Genomic DNA, 19,742 nt, shown 5'->3' with positions numbered 1-19,742 from the left:
TTATACAAAATAAAAGGCGAACCCTCGTCTTTAACCAAACAACCTGTGTCTGTGATTCTTCTTTGCCTTTATGCTGTTTACCTTTTGCCTGTGTCTATTTTGTTAGTTGTTGGGTCGATTGTCTCCGGACGATCGGCCCCTGCAACACTGCTGCCACATCTGGGCAGGTGCTGCTAAAAACAGCCTATCCTGCCTTGACAGAGTACAAAATAGACTTTGTGGTTTAGTGGGGAATGCCCTTTTCTCTTCCCTGCAACCTCTCTCCCACAGGAGAGATGTTGCGAGCCTGTCTTTGTTTTATCGTTATTTCCATGGCAGGTGCTCGTCTGAGCTCCAATCCCTCGTCCCCCCCTCGCCAATCTTTCACGAGAAACACACGTCTGGCTGAAACTACTGTCAATAATTTTCCCCACTCTTTATCTGTGCCTAAATCCAAACGTAGATTCCATGAGCAGAGCTTCTTTCTTAGAACTGCACGTCAGTGGAACTCTCTGCCGCTTGCCTGTTTCCCACTTGACTACAACTTGGACGTCTTCAAATCCAACATAAAAAAACTCCTGACAAACCGCCCCCTTAAGTAAGACACTCTATCAAAACCCCTAATACTAATGATTACTACAATACTATCTCATTGATTACTGTACACTCAATAACCCTTATCCCTGAGTGGCCTTCGGGCCTTGATAAGTGGTGACCCCCATGTAAAAAAAAAAAGTAATGTTTACTAGGGAAGACAAATCATGTTTTACATTTTTAAAATAGTAATGACCACATCATTTAAGTAATAATGATCACGGTGGAAGACAAATACAGCTTTACGTTAAGTGATCAATTGGAAAGGAAATTATGTTGTAGATCATTTAATCAGAAATGATCACAACTAGGATTAGCTTTTTTTGCATTTATAAAATTGTAGAACATTTTTTCCAAGGGTTAAAGCATGATGGCTAATTGCGTCAACTTGTAATTACACTGCATAGGCTCTCTACACAAAAAAGAATTGACTTTAAATCCATTATTTATTCATTATTTTATTCTGCACTCTTACTCTTTTAACAAAAGGAAATCAATGAATGAAGAGCATTGTTTCATAAGATAAATGAAAACATATTGATCCCAACAATAATATGTAATAAAACATAGACAAACAATAGCGACTAAATTGGCTTTTGCGTCATACTTACAGAAAGTATTTTTCTACAAATGATATCTGGTTCATTGAATTACACTCACCAGAAAAGATGCACGTCCCCAGTTTCATCTCCATAATAGTGATTACATTGGCTTCAGGTATGGGAACATATTTGCATCTATATTTACTGTGTATATTTAAATCTCTAACATATAAAAAAAAGAAATCTTGTCCCCTGACACATTGATACTTGATTCTATATATATTTTATTTATTTATTTATTTTTTTCATTGTTATTGGCACAAATATATTTTATTTTGCTTCAGGTTTTTAATATTTATTCCAACTAAGAAAACTGTTAAATTGGAGATATTTTTTTTCTTGCTCAGTGAAATAGAATACAGGGAAGTTATCATGTGCAATTATATTGACTTCTCTGTCTTCAGTTTTTCAAAAAATTGATATGTATATTAATTAAATTTTTCGACATTGGAAGTTTCTCGAGAGCTCTTTCGGCTATCATCTCGTCAGGAGAAAATCGATAGCGAACAAAATAATATTGTGTCGAAAAATAAAGAGTTCTAATGGGGAACTTATTAAATGTGCCAAAAGTACGGGGAAACTAAAATAAATTTATTAAAGTTTAAAAACGATTAAAATATTGGCACAACAAAGGAGGAAAAAAAAAAGCGGGAGAAAAGATTCAAAGTTCCCCAAAGAGAAACAATGCGTTTGATGTTTCTTTTTGCCGGCACAAAGAAGGTTGACGCACCGCAATAGAGACAGACTCCAAAATCTTTAAATGGTTTTTGGAGTCCGCTCTATGTAGCACCTCGAACCAATCTATTTTATATCTATCGGCACAGCACGGGTTGTCAACCAAATGCTGGCGAATAGCAGAGTCCAAGGCTGCAGAAGGAGGGAGACCACCAGACCCCATCCTCCCTTCTCTGAACTTCGATGGAACATGCTGGTTTATACAAGTCAAAAGGTGCAAGGATGTTCGCCCAACATAACCAGCATCGCACTGGCATTTAAATTGATATACAATATTACTATTTAGGATGTAAGGCAAACTATCCTTGCGAAAAGACGGGAAAGCAGGTCTCGTAGTATATACCAAACACAAGGACACAGAATTAAAGCAGTCGTAAATACTTCTGCGAATCTGTTTGGAAAGTCTATTACTCTTTTCCCCAATCCACGGTAATTTTAAATAAACCGGGCATTTCAAGGGTCCAAACTTTTTAGGGGATTTAAAATCCGCAACCTTTTTGAAAATACAGTCATCAAGTTTACGGAATTTCGAAACATCATTGAGAATAACTGCCATTTTCTCAACGTAGTCCGATTTGTCCAAAATCACCACTGCTGCACCTTTGTCCGGTTTGCACATATAAATATCAGTATTAGACTTTAAAGCTTTCATGGTTTTAAATTGCGTTATGTTCTAAACAAAGCCGCTATGATCGACAGGAATGTTACTATATCGGTGAGCTAAGGCAACTAAATTAGATTTCATCCCAACAATTTTTTCCGGGAAATTGGAACATTATGTCTAAGTTGGGAGAACAAAACTTCAAAGGCAGAAAGTGTTCTCTCTTTATTTATACTCGTGGGGGGAATACAAAAATCTAAACCTCTAGACAAAACTCTATTTTCAATTTCTGTAAGAACAGTATTTGAAAAATTGAAAATATGTTTGCTTATATATATATATATATATATATATATATATATATATATATATATATATATATATATATATATATATATATATATATATATATATATATATATATATAATATAATTAGGTTGAGAAGAAAGTTCTTGCGGAATTTTTAATTGTGATTTCAAATAATATTCAAATAAGTTTTCAATATAATATTTTTTCTTTACATATCACTTAAAAAATCCGCCATCAGACGTTAACAATGATCAATTAAGAGCCTTAGTCGAAGTCAATCCATGCAGAACTCTTCGAGGGTATGCTTTTGAATTAGACATAACGTATACAATGATTTCCGATGACTTGAGAAAGATTGGAAAGAAAATAATACTTGATAAATGGGCGCCTCACAAATTGGATGCCAACCAAAAGAAACGCTTGTTATAAAGTATTATCTTTCCTTTTTTTACGCAACAAGAACGACTTGTTTCTCCACCAGGTTGTGACGTGATAAAAACTGGGTTATTTACAACAACCAGCAATGCCCAACTCAATGGGTAGATGCCGACGAAGCTCCACGACACTTTCCAAAGCCAGAGTCATGCTGACTCTTTGGTGATCTGTGACCAGTCTCATCCATTAAAGTTTTTTTGAATGCAGGTGAAACCATTATAGCAGAGAAGTACTATCAACAATTGGATGAAATGCATCAGAAACTTCGACAACAACACCTTGCATTAATCAACAGAAAAGGCCCAATTCTCCTCCACAACAATGCCTGATCGCATGTTGCTAAACTGACCCTGCAGAAGATGAACGAATTAAGCTATGAAACTCTGCCTTATCCGCCATACTTTCCAAACCTCTTGACTACCACGTTATCAAGCTTCTCGAAAACTTTCTTCATGAGAAATGGTTCAAAAACGATATCAAGAAAGTCTTCAACGACTTCAGCGACTTCAGCGCCACCAGAGTGCAAAATGTTTATGTTACTATTATACACTTGTTTTGCGGCGTCAAAAATGTGTTGATTCTGATGGTGATTATTTCAGATCAATAAAATTTTGTTTGAGCCGAGATATGTTCGTCTGAATTAAATAGTTAAAAAAAATTTTTTTACAAGGAAATCACCACTTATCAAGGCCTGGAGGCCACTTGGGGATAAGGGTTATTGCGTGCACAGTAATCAATGGGATAATATCATAGTAATCGCTAGTAATGGAGATCTGATAAAGTGTCTTACTTAAGGGGGCGGTTTATCAGGAACTTGTTTATGTTGGACTTGAAGACATCCAAGTTGTAGTCAGGTGAGAAACAGGCAAACGGAAGAGAGTTCCACAAGTGTGCACTTCTAAGAAGGGAGCTTTATTCATGGAATCTACGTTTTGATTTAGGCACAGATAAAGAGTGGGGAAAATTACTGACAGTGGCTTCAGCTAGATGGGTGGTTTTGTGAAAGATTGGTGAAGGAGGACCAGAGATTGGAGCTCAGACGAGCACTTGCCATGGAAATAACGATAAAATAATGACAGGCTCACAACGTCCCTTCTGTGGGAGAGAGGTTGCAGGGAAGAGAAAAGGGCATCCCCCACTAGGCTACGAAGACTATTTTGTACTCTGTCAAGGCAGGATAGGCTGGTTTTAGCAGCTCCTACCCAGATATGACAGCAGTACTCCATCCTTGGACGTACTTGGTTTTTATATAGATAGAGAATTGCATCAGCAGTGAGATATCTCCTGGAGTGGTAGAAGGATCCCACCATTTTTCCAACGGCGTTGGCAACAGATTTGATGTATGTGTTCCATTTCAAACGGCCATTCTTTAAAAAGTGAACCAAAATTTAAAAAAAAAGAAGAAGTTTGGAGTTCAGTAATCATACAGAGCACTGTCTGAAGTTGCATGAATGATATTTTTATTTCTGGAATGATGGATCATGGGATCATTTGATCTGTAGTCAACAAACCTGTTTTTCTTTTCAAAGGAGAAATTATTTGTTGAGATTTTATTATCTCCTTTGCCGGTGCAACCTAAAACATTCCCCTGTAAAAATTCTTTTTTCTATAAGAAAGAAAGACTATTTTTAGGATCGAATTTTTTCGATTTTTGATACTTATCGGACAAATTTCTGTAGAAAACACATCTAAGAACACTGCCAGACATATAAATTACCTTTGTGTGAAATTTGCACAAGATAGGCTCAGCCGTTTCAGAACCTATAAAGAAGGAACTCACACACACACAAAGTGACTTTTATATAATAGTAGATTATATATATATATAGATTATATATGTGTGTGTGTGCGTGTGTGTGTCTGTGTGTGTGCGTGTGTGTGTGTCTGTGTGTGTGTGTGTTTCGTTTTCATATTATTATTTGTTGTTTACTATTAATTAATCAACATCAAGAACTAACACAGTAATTGTGGGAGAGGATTCACTTACTAATGAAAAAAGAGCCTTTAGGTCGGCCTACACTAAAATCGACCACTTTTCTTTTTTCTTTTTCTAAAACAAACTTGCGAATAATTGTGCGTACAATTCCCACACTGACATCAAACTGTGCACTTATTGTCTTTGTAGACACACAATGGTCCTTATCCATGAAATTCTTTATTTGGCCACTCAACTCTGGAGTTCTGACCCTCTTACTCCTCCCACACCTCTCATCATCCCTCACAGACTTCATAGAATCTTTTATGCCACTCAAAAACTGATGCTCGATTCATGCAAGATGGTCATAAAGCAGTTTGAAGCATTCCATACGTTTCTGTGGCATTTTTTCCAAGTTTGAAACAGAATTTTATTGCAGATCGTTCTTCTAAAGGGTCATTACATTCAGAATGTATTTTTGAAATTCACCAACTATGACAATCAGACTTTAGTAAGGTGTATTCCAATTCCCACTGTAGCTGTTCAATTGAACCCGAAATCATAAAAATTGGTGAATCATCTCATAAGATGAACAGCAATAACATTCTGAATTTTCAAAGGTCTACAACGATTTAAAATGCTTGCACAAAAATTCTGGAAACTTATTGAAGGCACCTTATACATACATCTAGTGTTTTATTAATATAGATGCGTGTTAAATTTAAGTTTTCAGAAGAAAACAGAAATTCAGGGAATCTTGCATAATGGTTGTCTAATGACTATGGATCAAATGTAATACAAATCTGAAATATTTTATGTTCCCTCAAAACCTTTCAAACTATTTCAATGAAACTGAAATATTGATTATCTAGTGTTAAAATTTCACAAAAATCGGATGTATATCAATTTTCACAAAGAGCTTTTACTTTTGTCTTTACACGAGACTGAATTAAACTAAATATGAGCTACATTTGAACCCCTTAATGCCAAACAGATGTGTTCCAAATTCATAATGATCGGTTAATTAGTTTAGAAGTGAATGTTGTACATAAAAGTACATATACATCAAATAAATATACATAACTTTAGAAAAATAAGGATTATATATTATATACGAATTATATTTCTATCCTTATTTTTCAACATTTTTATTATTTATTTCTAACTGGGAATATTTTACTATATTTTAATGTTAGCAAAAAGAAGTGGACATTGTTAATTAGTATATTTACAAAAACTTGTAGATATTATTATTGGTCCTATGAATGAAAAGATTATTGAAAATTATTAATAGGTCGATTAACAAGGACTACTGGACATTATTAATGTGTAAATTAATGGACATTATAAATATGTATATTAACAAAGATTTATGGACATTATTAATGTGTATATAAATAAAGATTAATGGACATTATTAATGTGTATATTAACAAAGATTAATGGACATTATTAATATATATATATATATATATATATATATATATATATATATATATATATATATATATATATATATATATTACCAAAGATTAATGGGCATTAGTCATGTGCATATTAACAAATAATAATGGGCATTATTAATGTGCGTATTAACATATATTAATGGACATTATTTATGTGTATATTAAAAAATATTAATAGCTATTATTAATGTGTATATTAACAAATATTAATGGACATTATTAATGTGGATATTAACAAATAATAATGGACATTATTAATGTGTATATTAACAAAGATTAATGGACATTATTAATATATATATATATTAACAAAGATTAATGGGCATTAGTTATGTGCATATTAACAAATAATAATGGACATTATTAATGTGTGTATTAACATATATTAATGGACAATATTTATGTGTATATTAAAAAATATTAATAGCTATTAATAATGTGTATATTAAAAAATAGTAATGGACATTATTAATATGTATATTATAAAATATTAATGGACATTAGTAATATGTATATTAACAAATATTAATGGACATTATTAATAGGTATATTAACAAATATTATTGGACATTATAAATGTGTATAGTAACAAAAACTTATAGACATTATTAATGTGTATATTAACGTACATTAATGGACATTATTAATGTCTATGTTAACAAATATTAATGGATATTATTAATGTGTATATTTACAAAGATTTATGGGCATTCTTAATGTGTATATTAACATATATTAATGAACATTATTTATGTGTATATTCACATATAATAATGGACACTATTAATGTCCATATTAACATATATTATTCGACATTATAATGTGCATATGAACAAATATTAATGGACATTATTAATGTGTATATTAACAAAGATTTATGGACATTCTTAATATGTATATGAACAAATATTAATGGACATTATTAATATGTATATTTACAAACATTAATGGACATTATTAATGTGTATATTAACAATTAATAATGGACATTATAAATGTGTATATTAACATATATTAATGGACATTATTAATGTGTATATTACCATATATTAATGAACACTATTAATGTCCATACTAACAAATATTAATGGTCATTATTAATGTGCATATTAACAAATAGTAATGGACATCATTAACATATATATAAACAAATATTTATGGACATTATAAAAATGTATATAAACAAATATTAATGGACATTAGTAATATGTATATTAACAAAGATTAATGGACATTATTAATATGTACATTTATAAAGATTAATGGACATTATTAATGTGTTTATTAACAAATATTAATGGCTATTATTTATGTGTATATTAAAAATATTAATGGACATTATTAATATGTATATTAACAAAGGTTAATGCACATTATTAATGTGTATATTTACAAATATTAACAGATATTATTAATGTGTATATTAACAAATATTTATGGACATTATTAATGTGTATATTAACATAGATTAATGGACATTATTAATGTGCATATTAACAAATATTAATTGACATTATTAATATGTATATTAACAAAGATTTATGGACATCGTTAATGTGTATATTAATAATTTATAATGGACATCATTAATGTGTATATTAACATATATTAATGGACATTATTAATGTGGATATTAATATATATTTATGGACACTATTAATTTCCTTATTAACATATATTAATGGAAATTATTAATGTCTGTATAGCAAATATTAATAGACATTATTAATATGTATATTAACAAAGATTTGTGGACATTATTAAAATGTATATAAACGAATATTGATGGATATTAGTAATATGTATATTAACAAAGATTAATGGACATTATTAATGTGCATATAAACAATTAATAATGTACATTATTAATGTGTATATTAACAAAGATTTAACGACCTTATTAATGTGTATATTAAAAAATATTAATGGACATTATTAGTATGTATATTTATAAAGATTAATGGACATTAGTAATATGTATATTAACATATATTAATGGACATTATTAATGTGCATATTAATAAATATTGATGGACATTATTAATGTCTATATTAACATATATTAATGGACATTATTAATGTGTGTATAAACAAATATTAATGGACATTAGTAATATATATATATAAGCAAAGATTAATGGACATTATTAATGTATATATTAACAATTAATAATGGACATTATTAATGTGTATATTAACATATATTAATGGACATTATTAATGTGGATATTAACACATATTAATGGACACTATTAATGTCCATATTAACATATATTAATGGACATTATTAATGTCTATATTAACAAATATTAATGGACATTAGTAATATGTATATTAACAAAGATTTATGGACATTATTAATATGTATATAAACAAATATTAATGGACATTAGTAATATGTATATTAACCAATATTGATGGATATTATTAATATGTATATTAACAAAGATTAATGGACATTATTAATGTGTATATTTACAAATATTTACGGATATTATTAATGTATCTATAAAATATTAAAGGACATTATTAATGTGTATATTAACAAATATTAATGGACATTATTAATGTGTATATTAACGTATATTAATGGACATTATTAATGTGTATATTAACATATATTAATGGACATTATTAATGTGTGTATTAACAAATAGTAATGGACATTATTTATGTGTATATTAACATATAATTATGGACATTATTAATGTGTATAATAACAAATATTAACGGATATGATTAATGTGTATATTAACTAATATTGATGGATATTATTAATGTGTATAATAACATATATTAATGGACTTTATTAATGTGTATAATAACAAATATTAACGGATATTATGGATTGGGAAAATGAACAAAAAGTAATGGTTATTGGCGTCACTGTCCTAGACTGTCTTTTAACATTACTTACTTGCTTTGTCAGAGAAAATCTTGTTTTCAAGGACAGAAAATGGATGAGTGTGCAAAATGAAAGGATTGAGAGAATACAAATCAGACAAAACATTTTTATATTCAAAAAATATGATTTTTTTTTTAAATTCCATGATTTACTGGCAACTAATCGAACTGAAGTAGTCCGCGGTTAGACACACACTTATCTCTGTTAGTGGCATCTGCAAAACTAAATTATTCTCTGCAGAAAAGAAAAAAGGCTATACATTATTTAATTAACTGGAATTTATTATTGAGATAAGTATTATTTATTAATTTATTTATCCTCATCTTTATTTATTTATTTATTGCGGGCTATTATCTTCATCTTTTTTCGTTGTTGTTTCATGACGTTTCAGCCAACTATTCCTCTGGCCTTCATGGTGGGACGACAACAACTATGGATGGCAGTAATTGCTGAGAATGCAGTTTGGAGATTCAGAGTTCCTATACCGTCGCGGTTACTACCTGATGATACCAGAGGAATAGTTGGCCGAAACGTTTTGAAACAACTAAAAAGATGAGGTTAATAGTATGCAATAAATAAATAAATTAGAAAAAAGGCTGTCATTCAAAAGACTTCATATCCTGCCACTGAATCATGATTCTATACTCTTAACTTCTAAATGGAATTTTACATTCTCTGTTTAATTTTAACCAATGTGAAAAATTTCCTATCATGTACTTCTTCTGATGACGTCATATTCTGCCATGTAATCACTTGTATTAATCATTTTTTATTTGTTTATAGGCAATGTTGCAGAAAATTGGGTATTTTTCAATTATAAATGTATTTATCTGAGTGACCAAACTAATACTTTTGATGGCGCTCAGCAAGCTTGCGTCAGTAAAAATGCATCTCTCTTCATCATTAAGAGTCAACATGAGAAAGATTCCATCGTTAAATTGCTGTCCACGAACAAAAGTTACCGAGTCGGATATAGGAAGACTAGCACTGGTAAGCATGGACCTTTCTTTTTGTTCGTTAGGTTGTTTGAAAGTTATATTTCTAAAGAATGTTTTGTTTTATGTCTCTAACTAACTAATCACTGCTTCAGCCTTCTCAGATTCCTATGATGGCAGCAAGTTTCACGCTAATTTTTCTAATAGTGGCAAAACACGCTGCCCCCCCCCCGAAATTGCAAAATGGTTTTGTAAATTAAGATAATAATATTTCAGGTAAAAAAATACGTAAGTACTTAAAATTATACTTTGTATTGTTCAACGCTTTTAATATAAAAAGAACACGTACTCATTGTCAAACTTCGGTACTTCTGCACTTTAAAGTCGGTATTTCCGTGATTCTCTGTGGGCAAAGAAGAAGAAAAAGGGACTAATGTGTACGTACTGAAAATGGCGGCATGTTTTACAGTTAATAACTGTTCGTTTATTTGGTGGAATTACCGAATGGAATTGTAGAATAAATATTTCTCATCCAATCAGCTGCGCCAGATATTTCAAAGGGAAAAATCATTATTTTTGTCGGATATGCATATGTGTTTGAAATCTGTAGACGGTTAATTACGGTTAACACCCAGGAAAAGGGGCAACAAGTACAAAAGAATGCGATGTAGAATGGTGTCATAAGAGTAGACGGTAAAGTGAAGGTGTAATTTTAGTTACTTTCTCTTTGCTTTAGGACGATGATGAGCATGGCGCTCCTCGGAATAAAAGTAATGTTTTAATATAACGAAATAATGTGTATGTAATTTTGATCTATAGCTAGATAACATAATGGCTAATGACGGAAAAATAGTCATTTTTTATGTGTTATCTGTTGTCATCAACCTAAGGTAGTTTCGTCCAGAGGGGAAAATTGTGTCTCTTTTATTGTATACACAAGAAGATAATAATACTCTTTAGCTAAATTAATATTATGAATATTCGTTGTTCATGTGCATTCATTCATCACAATCCAGCTTGCAATTTGCAAAAGTGAAAAGTCAGATAATCAGCAGGAAGGAATATTCAGCAATGTGTTGCTGTGACCATTCAACAATCCATAATCGCGCTGGAGTGTTACTATCACGTTCAATTGTGAAGCAAAATATTCCTTGATTAATTTCAAGTGTTTCAAAATTATTGTTGCCTACAAACAAAAACTAATAAAATCAATAAACTAAAGAACAACAGATGAAATCGATATTAGGGATGAGATAAAATAATTTAGTATGAAAATGAAGTATCTTATACACAGTTTATATACACTACTGATCAAAAATTTTAAACTACTAAAATTTAAAAAAAAAAACAACGGTTTTTTTTTTAGGAGAGATTTTAAACTCTTCCGACTTAAGGTTACTAATACTACAATCTAAATGTTATGGAAACGAAAACGTACATTCCAAAAAATTAATGTAAAAATTTGCATTTTTATTAAATTAGGCTTTTTACACATGATAAAAATAAGACCAACGGTATAAATTGTTAGATTTATGGAAATTCTAATGTTTTTAGTTCAATTAAAGATTAGCAATTACTGTGTAAAGGTGTTACCATGCTTGAAGCAAGAAAACAACCGAAGTTGAGCGCTCTCTACTTCTAGGATTCCATAAGCAAGGTTTGTCACAGCGAGGGATAGCAGCTAAGGTAAATCGCAGTAAAACTGTTATTTGCAACTTTCTAAAGAACACTGAGAATTATGGAAAAGCAGAATCCTTTGGTAGCCCCCCTCCAAATTTCCTCCAGCACCCTTACAAATGACATGAGTACAAGGATAAACATAAACACAGAAATTTCCGACATCTCTGGCGGCTGTTTACGAAAAATACTGCAAACCTTGAATGAAGCTTTTCTTATCTCTTTGTTAGAACAATCACTCATAAAAAATGAAGACTGACTAACAAAGAAATGTCAGGAAGGTTTTTGGTTTAGACCTTACTGTAGGGCATAATATTTAATTTTTTCGGCCTGATGATTTATAGTTAATCTACTGGTCCAAAAATAAAAATGTGTTAATTTAGCTACCAGAAGCCAAGTTAGTACTCAATAGGAAATGCTAATAACATTACGCGCTTAATGCAGGTGGAGGGCGTTGAAAAAAATTAAAAAAATAGAAAAACGTTGAAAGAACTGGAGATTTGTAGCTTGGATAGCGTTCATTCCTAGAAATCATGTTCGAAAAAGTTCAGGTGAATCATTTTAGCCGTTTGTGGGAGAAGATTGTGTTTTTTTTAATATTATTTTAATGTTGCAACGTAAAAGCGTTTCATTTCAACAACAAAACTGAGACCCAATTGATTTCAATATGTATAATGGAATAAAAATGAAAATGTTAAACGGTAAAAATAATGTAATTATTGGTTAATAATAATAATAATAATAATAATAATAATAATAATAATAATAATAAAGTACTGAAGAGGGAAGAGTTAGAGAATATGTATTTGAATATGACTGTGTATTGGTATGTTGGTATGTATGCACCTTAATGGAAACCCTTATTTCTAGCATGCCTCAAATAATTTTTGAAGTCATCAAAAGCAGTGGAGGTAGAACTCCTTAAAAGTGTGATTGTTGAATGTTTTCATACACTTTTCATACACTTTTTGTACAATTTAATAGAATTTTTGTCTCTGTTCTTATAATTTTGATCATGTGTAAAAAAGTCTAATTTAATAAAAATGTAAATTTAAAAAATAAATCTTTGGAATGTAGCTTTTTGTTTCCATAACCTTTTAGATTGCAGTATTGGTATTCTAAATTTGGAAGAGTTTAAAATCTATCCTTAAAAAAAAATTGTTTTTTTTTAATGGTGTATATAAAAATTAAACAATGTCAAACAGCTTTTTTTAAATACAAAACTTCTTTTTTTCTTCTTCTTCTTCTTCTTCTTCTTCTTCTTCTTCTTCTTCTTCTTCTTCTTCTTCTTCATCATCATCATCACTATTGTCGACACAGGTTATTTTTAATTCCTTCGCATCTTGGAATTTTAACCATTAAATTTATTCATTTTTATTAATACGATATTGACATATTTCAATATCGTCATAACCACAAACTACCTGTGTGCAATACACATTCTACTTGCTACTGCCGCCTGTGCCTGAAACATACTCAGTCATTGCTTGTCACTTAAGTTCCTGAATCTGCTTTAATTCTGGCTTACTTCCAGCGCCCTCAACTCTCTCCTACAGCCTCCAGCTCTTCCAGTTCACTCCAGCAATTCCTTAGCTTACTCCCGCAATCACCAGTGGCTCCAGCTTACTCCTGCAGCTCCAGCGTTTTCAGCCACCATTTCCTGCAGCCCTTGACGCCCTGCTTCCATCCAGTTCCTGTCCACGTTCAGCTACCTGTTCTCGTGCCCACTGATGTCGGGCTACAAGTTTCCAGTGTCCACTTGCGTCCAGCTACGAGTTCCAACGCTTGTTGACGTCCAATACCCTGTCAACATCAGGTTACCAATTTCCAGCATCAGATCCCATCTATCCTACTCGGATGAACCTGAGACATGTCATCCTACCTCACGGATGCAATTATTTCAACACCATGAGACGCTCGCCTTGCTTCAGCTGCTCCTGATACACAATCTCCATTGCCGTTCATTTTTACCTTTTTTTCTTGGTAAAAATACAACAGAATCCACATTATTTTTTTAAATTTTCTTTTTTTATTATATTTTCACCCCAAACAAGGCACATTGCCACTTTGGTGTAGGGGGCTACTATCAGGGGCAGCAACTACTGGGGCACTATGTTGGGATTTGGGCAGCAAGATGTCGGTTCACGTTACACTTGAACTTCTGCATGTAAGTACAGTTAGGGAAGCAGGGATCTGGAATGGAATTCCAGAGTCTAGCGGTTCTGGGGAAGAAACTACTGGAGTAGAAAGATCTTTTACATCTAGGGATCTCTACTGTGTGGGGGTGGGATTTAGCTGCCTGTCGGGTTTGTCGAGGGTGTCTACGTCATGGGGGCACAAGTGTCTGCAGTTCATCAGAGCATTCACCATTGAAATACTTGTAGAACAGGCAGAGGGATGCAACATTTCGTCGATGGGACAGAGGCTGAAGCTTAGATGCCAGTTCAGGGCCTATCAGATTTGCGACTCTCTTTTGAACCTTGTCTAGGAGCGAGAGACTAGCAGCAGATGCACCAGCCCAAATGTGACAACAATACTCCATACATGGGCGAATGGTGGCCTTATAGAGGTACTGGATACTTTCAGGTGTCAGTAGTTTTCTAGCACAGTAGAGAGAACCTACCTTTTTTGCAGCAGCCCAGGCAATGTTTTCAATATAATTGTTCCAACTCATGTTTCCTGTGAATGTTAAGCCAAGGAGTTTGAAAGATGTACTCTCAGACAGGGAGTCACTGGCCATTGCTATTGGTGGCAGAGAAGGTTTCTTGTAATTATTGAAGGAAACCAGTTTAGTCTTGGCAGCATTGAATGTGACCATCCATTTATGTCCCCATTCCACTACAGATTGGAAGTCATCCTCTAGTGTTTTTGCCATTTCTTTAGTAATGTGTTCATTTGTTTTCCTGCCATGCCTGTTATAGAGTGTGGTGTCATCAGCATATATACCCAGCTCAGAGGCAATTTTGTCGGGGAGGTCATTAATAAATATTAGGAACAATAGAGGTCCAAGGATAGACCCCTGAGGCACTCCCGCATTTATATCACACTGTTTAGATGTACGACCGTCGAGGACAACCTGGATTTTTAACTTTTTTTTAAATTTTTTTATTTTTTATTTATTTAAATCATTTCAGCCCATTTTTCGGTCATTTTAGTTTATCTTTAAGAATTTCATATCAATCCTACATTCACGCATTTATTCATTACACGAGAGCACGCGACTAATGGCTATCAGCCTTGTTTAAATACGTGTCATTCTAAATAAGCACTGAATGTTTTTACAGTTACTTTTCTTGTAAGTTTCAATCCAATTTCTTAAGATTTTATACACATGCTTAACAGAAGAAATAAATAAAAATTAAAATCTCTTCATAGAGTATACAAATAAAATGAAATAAATTAATAGAATTAGAAATAAATATAACGTTTATATGTTACATTTCGGATGAATAATATTTCAAATTTGAAAAAAAGCTTATTCATTCTTTGATCCTAAACTGGTGCAGATTTCATCAGGAAGGAAGGGGGGGGCTCCGTTTTCCAGCAACTAACTTAAAGGGAATTAACTCCGATGTTCTTTTTTATTTTTCAGAGTAATTCCCTTATGCCAACTCATTCCTCGAGTTGTCTGTGTGTATATTCAGGGAGAGGAATGGGCTGGGCTGAGAAGAAAGAAAAAAAGGAATAGACGGAGGGGTAAAACGGAGGAGAGTGAAAAAGAAAGAGATATAAGTTTTTATAAAAAATGCTGCACTTTTGCCTCAGGCAATGCCAGGTAGTTCTGTTAGTAAATTATTATGCGAAATCGAAATCAATATTTATTTTAACCTAGTAGGACTACCCAACATTGGCCAGGGTCCTAATTTCGAAGAGTGTTTCCTCCATCAAATTTATGTCGGTTTAGTTAATAAATATATGCTCATGACAAAGGGCAGTTTGAGGTTAAAAACTAGAAACACTTAAGAAAAGGAAAATATTACGACACTATGTTCGAATGCAGTCGTTGAGTGCTATGGAGGTAAGAAAATGACAAAGGATAGATGACAAAAGAAAAGGACGAAAGGTTTAGTGAAAGGACTTATCAATAGACAATGGGTAGGAATTTGTTCTTGAAACAGACAAAAAGAAATAAGGGTAGGTTCAATTCAGGGTGTGACGGATGACCAGGTGATCGAATGATTAATAGGTAAGGAACAATAGGAACGACACTTGACAAGGGGAGGGGTCAGTCATACGTTTAGTTAGTTGAGGCCTGAACTTAGTTGGATTTTGGGTACGTCCGAGAGCAGTTGGTCGCATGGAGATTGCCGTGGGAAGAGCAAAGAGATTGTAGTTGAAGCCAGGCGAAGACAGATCAGACCAAGAAGTAAATCACTGTAGACGGGGGCGATCAGACAGATCAACAGAAAACATAGGGGTTGCTACTTTTAGGCGACATAGCATATCACACACTCACCCAGAGCATAAGTGATTGAATTAAGGTACTTGTCTTGCATTATTTATTGTGGCATATGATCAGGCTAGAATATGCTATAATATTTTCTAGTCACATTTACAACATAAGTGATGGAGAAGAAATCTGAAAACAAGGCATAATTATTAAAATAAATAAGAATAATTTTTTTAATCGTTTTGTTATTCAATCAGTATTCACTTCTTGTATATTCCCGCATTGTTATAGCCTTCTATAAATTACATACAGACCTCTTTATTTATTAATAGGTTGGCAGTGGATGGACAATAGCACCTACTTTCCAGCTAACTGGTGGGGGCCGGGAGATCCATCTGTGAGTTACACAACTGCCTATTTCGCTTATTACCAAAATAAGTGGATTTTTGATGGACATTCTATTGCAGCAACTCTTTATTATATCTGTGAAAAAAATTGTAAGTATGAAGAAAGACAATGTTATAATGATTTATGTAACTAAATTTATGTATCGATTCTAAATGGCGAGGATATTAAATTTGAGGGTTAAAAATTTCAAAGCATAAACTTTGAAAGTGCAAAATTTGAAAGTGTAAAACTTGAAGTGTATAAAATGTGGGTACTCTTGCATAATTTGACCCGGATCCTCGTGATTTCCCGTCAAGCCTAGATCGGGTGAGACCGGCAATCATCGGCATCCGCCGAGCGTTGTTCAAATGTTGAAACGCTAATCCGACTTTAGTTTGTAGCTGTAAGCAGACGACAATCGAATTGGAAGAAAGTAACTACTGAAAAAAATGACAGCCATGGAAATAAATCTGAGCATGATTGAAAAACAAATGGAACCACTGATGCAGACAATTTCTTTTTGTCGGAAAAAGAAATTGCTTTCCCAAAGAATGAGATACAACAAATATAATCATAAATGTTTACTAGAAAAAAGAAATTGCATAAAGGATGGCCTCTCCTGGCGGTGTACCAGTGGTCAGTGTAGACAGTGGGTGTCATTGCGCACAGGATCGTTTTTTCCACATTCCAATTTGGATATTGCAATTATAGTGAAAATCATCTATTTATGGGCCTTCGAAATGGCGACACTAAAAAATATTAAGAGAGAATGCAGCGTTATATCCGAACACACGTACACGGATTGGAAGATCTTTCTGAGGGAAACTTGTCAGGAGTATTTCCTGGGGAATCCCCAGCAGATAGGAAGCCCAAGGCACACTGTAGAAATAGACAAATCCTTATTGAACCGGAGGAAACATAACGTTGGAAGAATCCTTAAACATCTCTGGGTCTTCGGTGGCTATGATATCACCGACAAAGGGGGTTTTTTGGTCGCTGTCCCAAATCGAAACGCCGAAACCCTCCTTCCAATAATAAAAAAATATATTCTGCCGGGTACAACAGTCGTTTCCGAATGTTGGAAGCAGTGGCGGCTCGTGCCTAAGATTAGTGGGGGTGCTGTTTTAAAGAAAATACCTATTGTTTTAATATTGTGTAAAAATAAAACAAGCATAAAAAATATAATTTATACGTATGCACACGTATAAAAATACAATAACTTAAAGGAATCCTAAATAGATGTAAATATTTTACTTATTACATTCATTTGAAAGTAAACTCCATTTTTCTTGTTTTAATTTGTGAGAAAAGATTGATAATTTTCTCCTTAACTTCTGAATGACTGCTGAAGAACTTTTTTATCAATTGAAAGCACTGCAAGTTCATTTAGTCTTTCGCAACCCATGCTTTATTTTTTCTTTTCAGAGTTAAAAAAACAACGGTGCTCCTTAGAAAAGTTTTTATTCTTTTCAGAGTTGAAAACAACGTTCTGCCTCTGATGTAGTCATGGGAATTGTCAAGATAATTTTTATGAGTTTTGTGATTTCACTAAGAACATAGTTTAAATTGTTTTCCAAAATAAATTTCAGATCAATTACTTAGCAATATTCATGGATGTCTGACCTACTATAAAATATTTCTAGCTCAGTTTCAAGCTTTTCTTCGTCAATCATGGGATATGCTTCAGTTTTCAAGGATATCTCTTCTGTGGGTATTTTTTTTTTTCTTAAAACTAGCAAAGCTTATCTTGTAAAACAATTTAGCAAGTATTAAATGTTTAGTTGAAGAATATCTGTCCGTTATATCAACAGATATATAGTCACACAGTTCTTTAGCTTCGCCCTTGAGTGTTTGTGAAGGATTTTCACAGTATTTGGTGTTTCTTATCTCTAAAATAGCAGTTTTGAAATTTGTTATGTATTCATTGACTTTATATATGCTAATTTCCCGAGAAATAATTTCAACATGAGACATAATTTGTATGAAATAGCTCAAACCAAAATATGAAATTTTCATCGTTCAAATATTTCAGAATTCCTGTCGCTTCTGCAACGGTCTCATCTACATATGATGTTGACTGAATTTCAGTGACAGTTTTTTAATTCTTGAACATTTTCATGAACTCTATGTATGATAAAGTTCCACCTTGTGGCGGATAGAAGTAGAATGCTTACATCCAGATGCTTCTTGAGAATGTGGTGATCTAGAAAAGAAAGTCGGAATAGCCAAAATGTTATTCTAGCATTTCGTGTAATGCTTGCTGCATTCCTCATTATTAAATTAAGTTGATGCGCATAACAGTGAGTGAAATGCGCATTACTATAAACTGCTTTTATTTTCGCCTGAACACCAGCTTTTTTGCCTTTCATGACATTTGCATCATCAAATGTCTGAGCTATCAGTTTTTGGCGATTCCCTTGTACGATTATATCTAATTGTTGTAGAATACGTTTTGATATCCCATCAACGGTTTGGTTTTCTTGAATAAAGAATCCCCAAAAGCGTTCAAGTATTTTTTCATCCAAGACGTACCGTAAAACAATGATCATTTGTGTATGTTCAGACACATCTGTTGTATCATCAGCCATGACAGCTACAAAAGAAGCTTTGCTAATTTCTGCCCTTATTTCATCACGGTATATTTGTAAAAGACAGTCACGTATGTCATTCTGAATAGTCTTGGAAACACCTTTGAAGACATTACTGATTTCTAAGTGATTCTTTAAATATGGATCTAAGTAAGATGCAAAATTTAAAAATCCTCTAAATACACTTGGATTTACTGAATCATCTGTTTCATCATGTCCTCGT

The 19,742-nt window shown here is 32.5% G+C and overlaps 1 protein-coding gene across 1 annotated transcript in view; it reads left to right on the top strand.

Annotated features, from left to right (window-relative positions):
• The first annotated feature begins 1,163 nt into the window (after positions 1–1,163).
• The window catches only part of LOC145278328 (uncharacterized), a 31,456-nt gene continuing 12,877 nt past the window's right edge, over positions 1,164–19,742 (top strand). Inside the window, exons 1-3 of the mRNA XM_080130620.1 lie at positions 1,164–1,290; positions 10,326–10,532; positions 16,877–17,041. Of these exons, the coding sequence (XP_079986746.1) occupies positions 1,242–1,290; positions 10,326–10,532; positions 16,877–17,041 (421 nt within the window). The 5' untranslated portion in view covers positions 1,164–1,241. The remainder of the gene's footprint in view (positions 1,291–10,325; positions 10,533–16,876; positions 17,042–19,742) is intronic.

The sequence above is a fragment of the Euprymna scolopes genome, chromosome 6 (assembly GCF_053919585.1).
Source record: "Euprymna scolopes isolate OS-2025 chromosome 6, ASM5391958v1, whole genome shotgun sequence".
Taxonomy (NCBI): Eukaryota; Metazoa; Mollusca; class Cephalopoda; order Sepiida; family Sepiolidae; genus Euprymna; species Euprymna scolopes.
The sequence above is the reverse complement of the archived record's forward strand: the minus strand, read 5'-3'. Positions and strand labels throughout refer to the sequence as shown.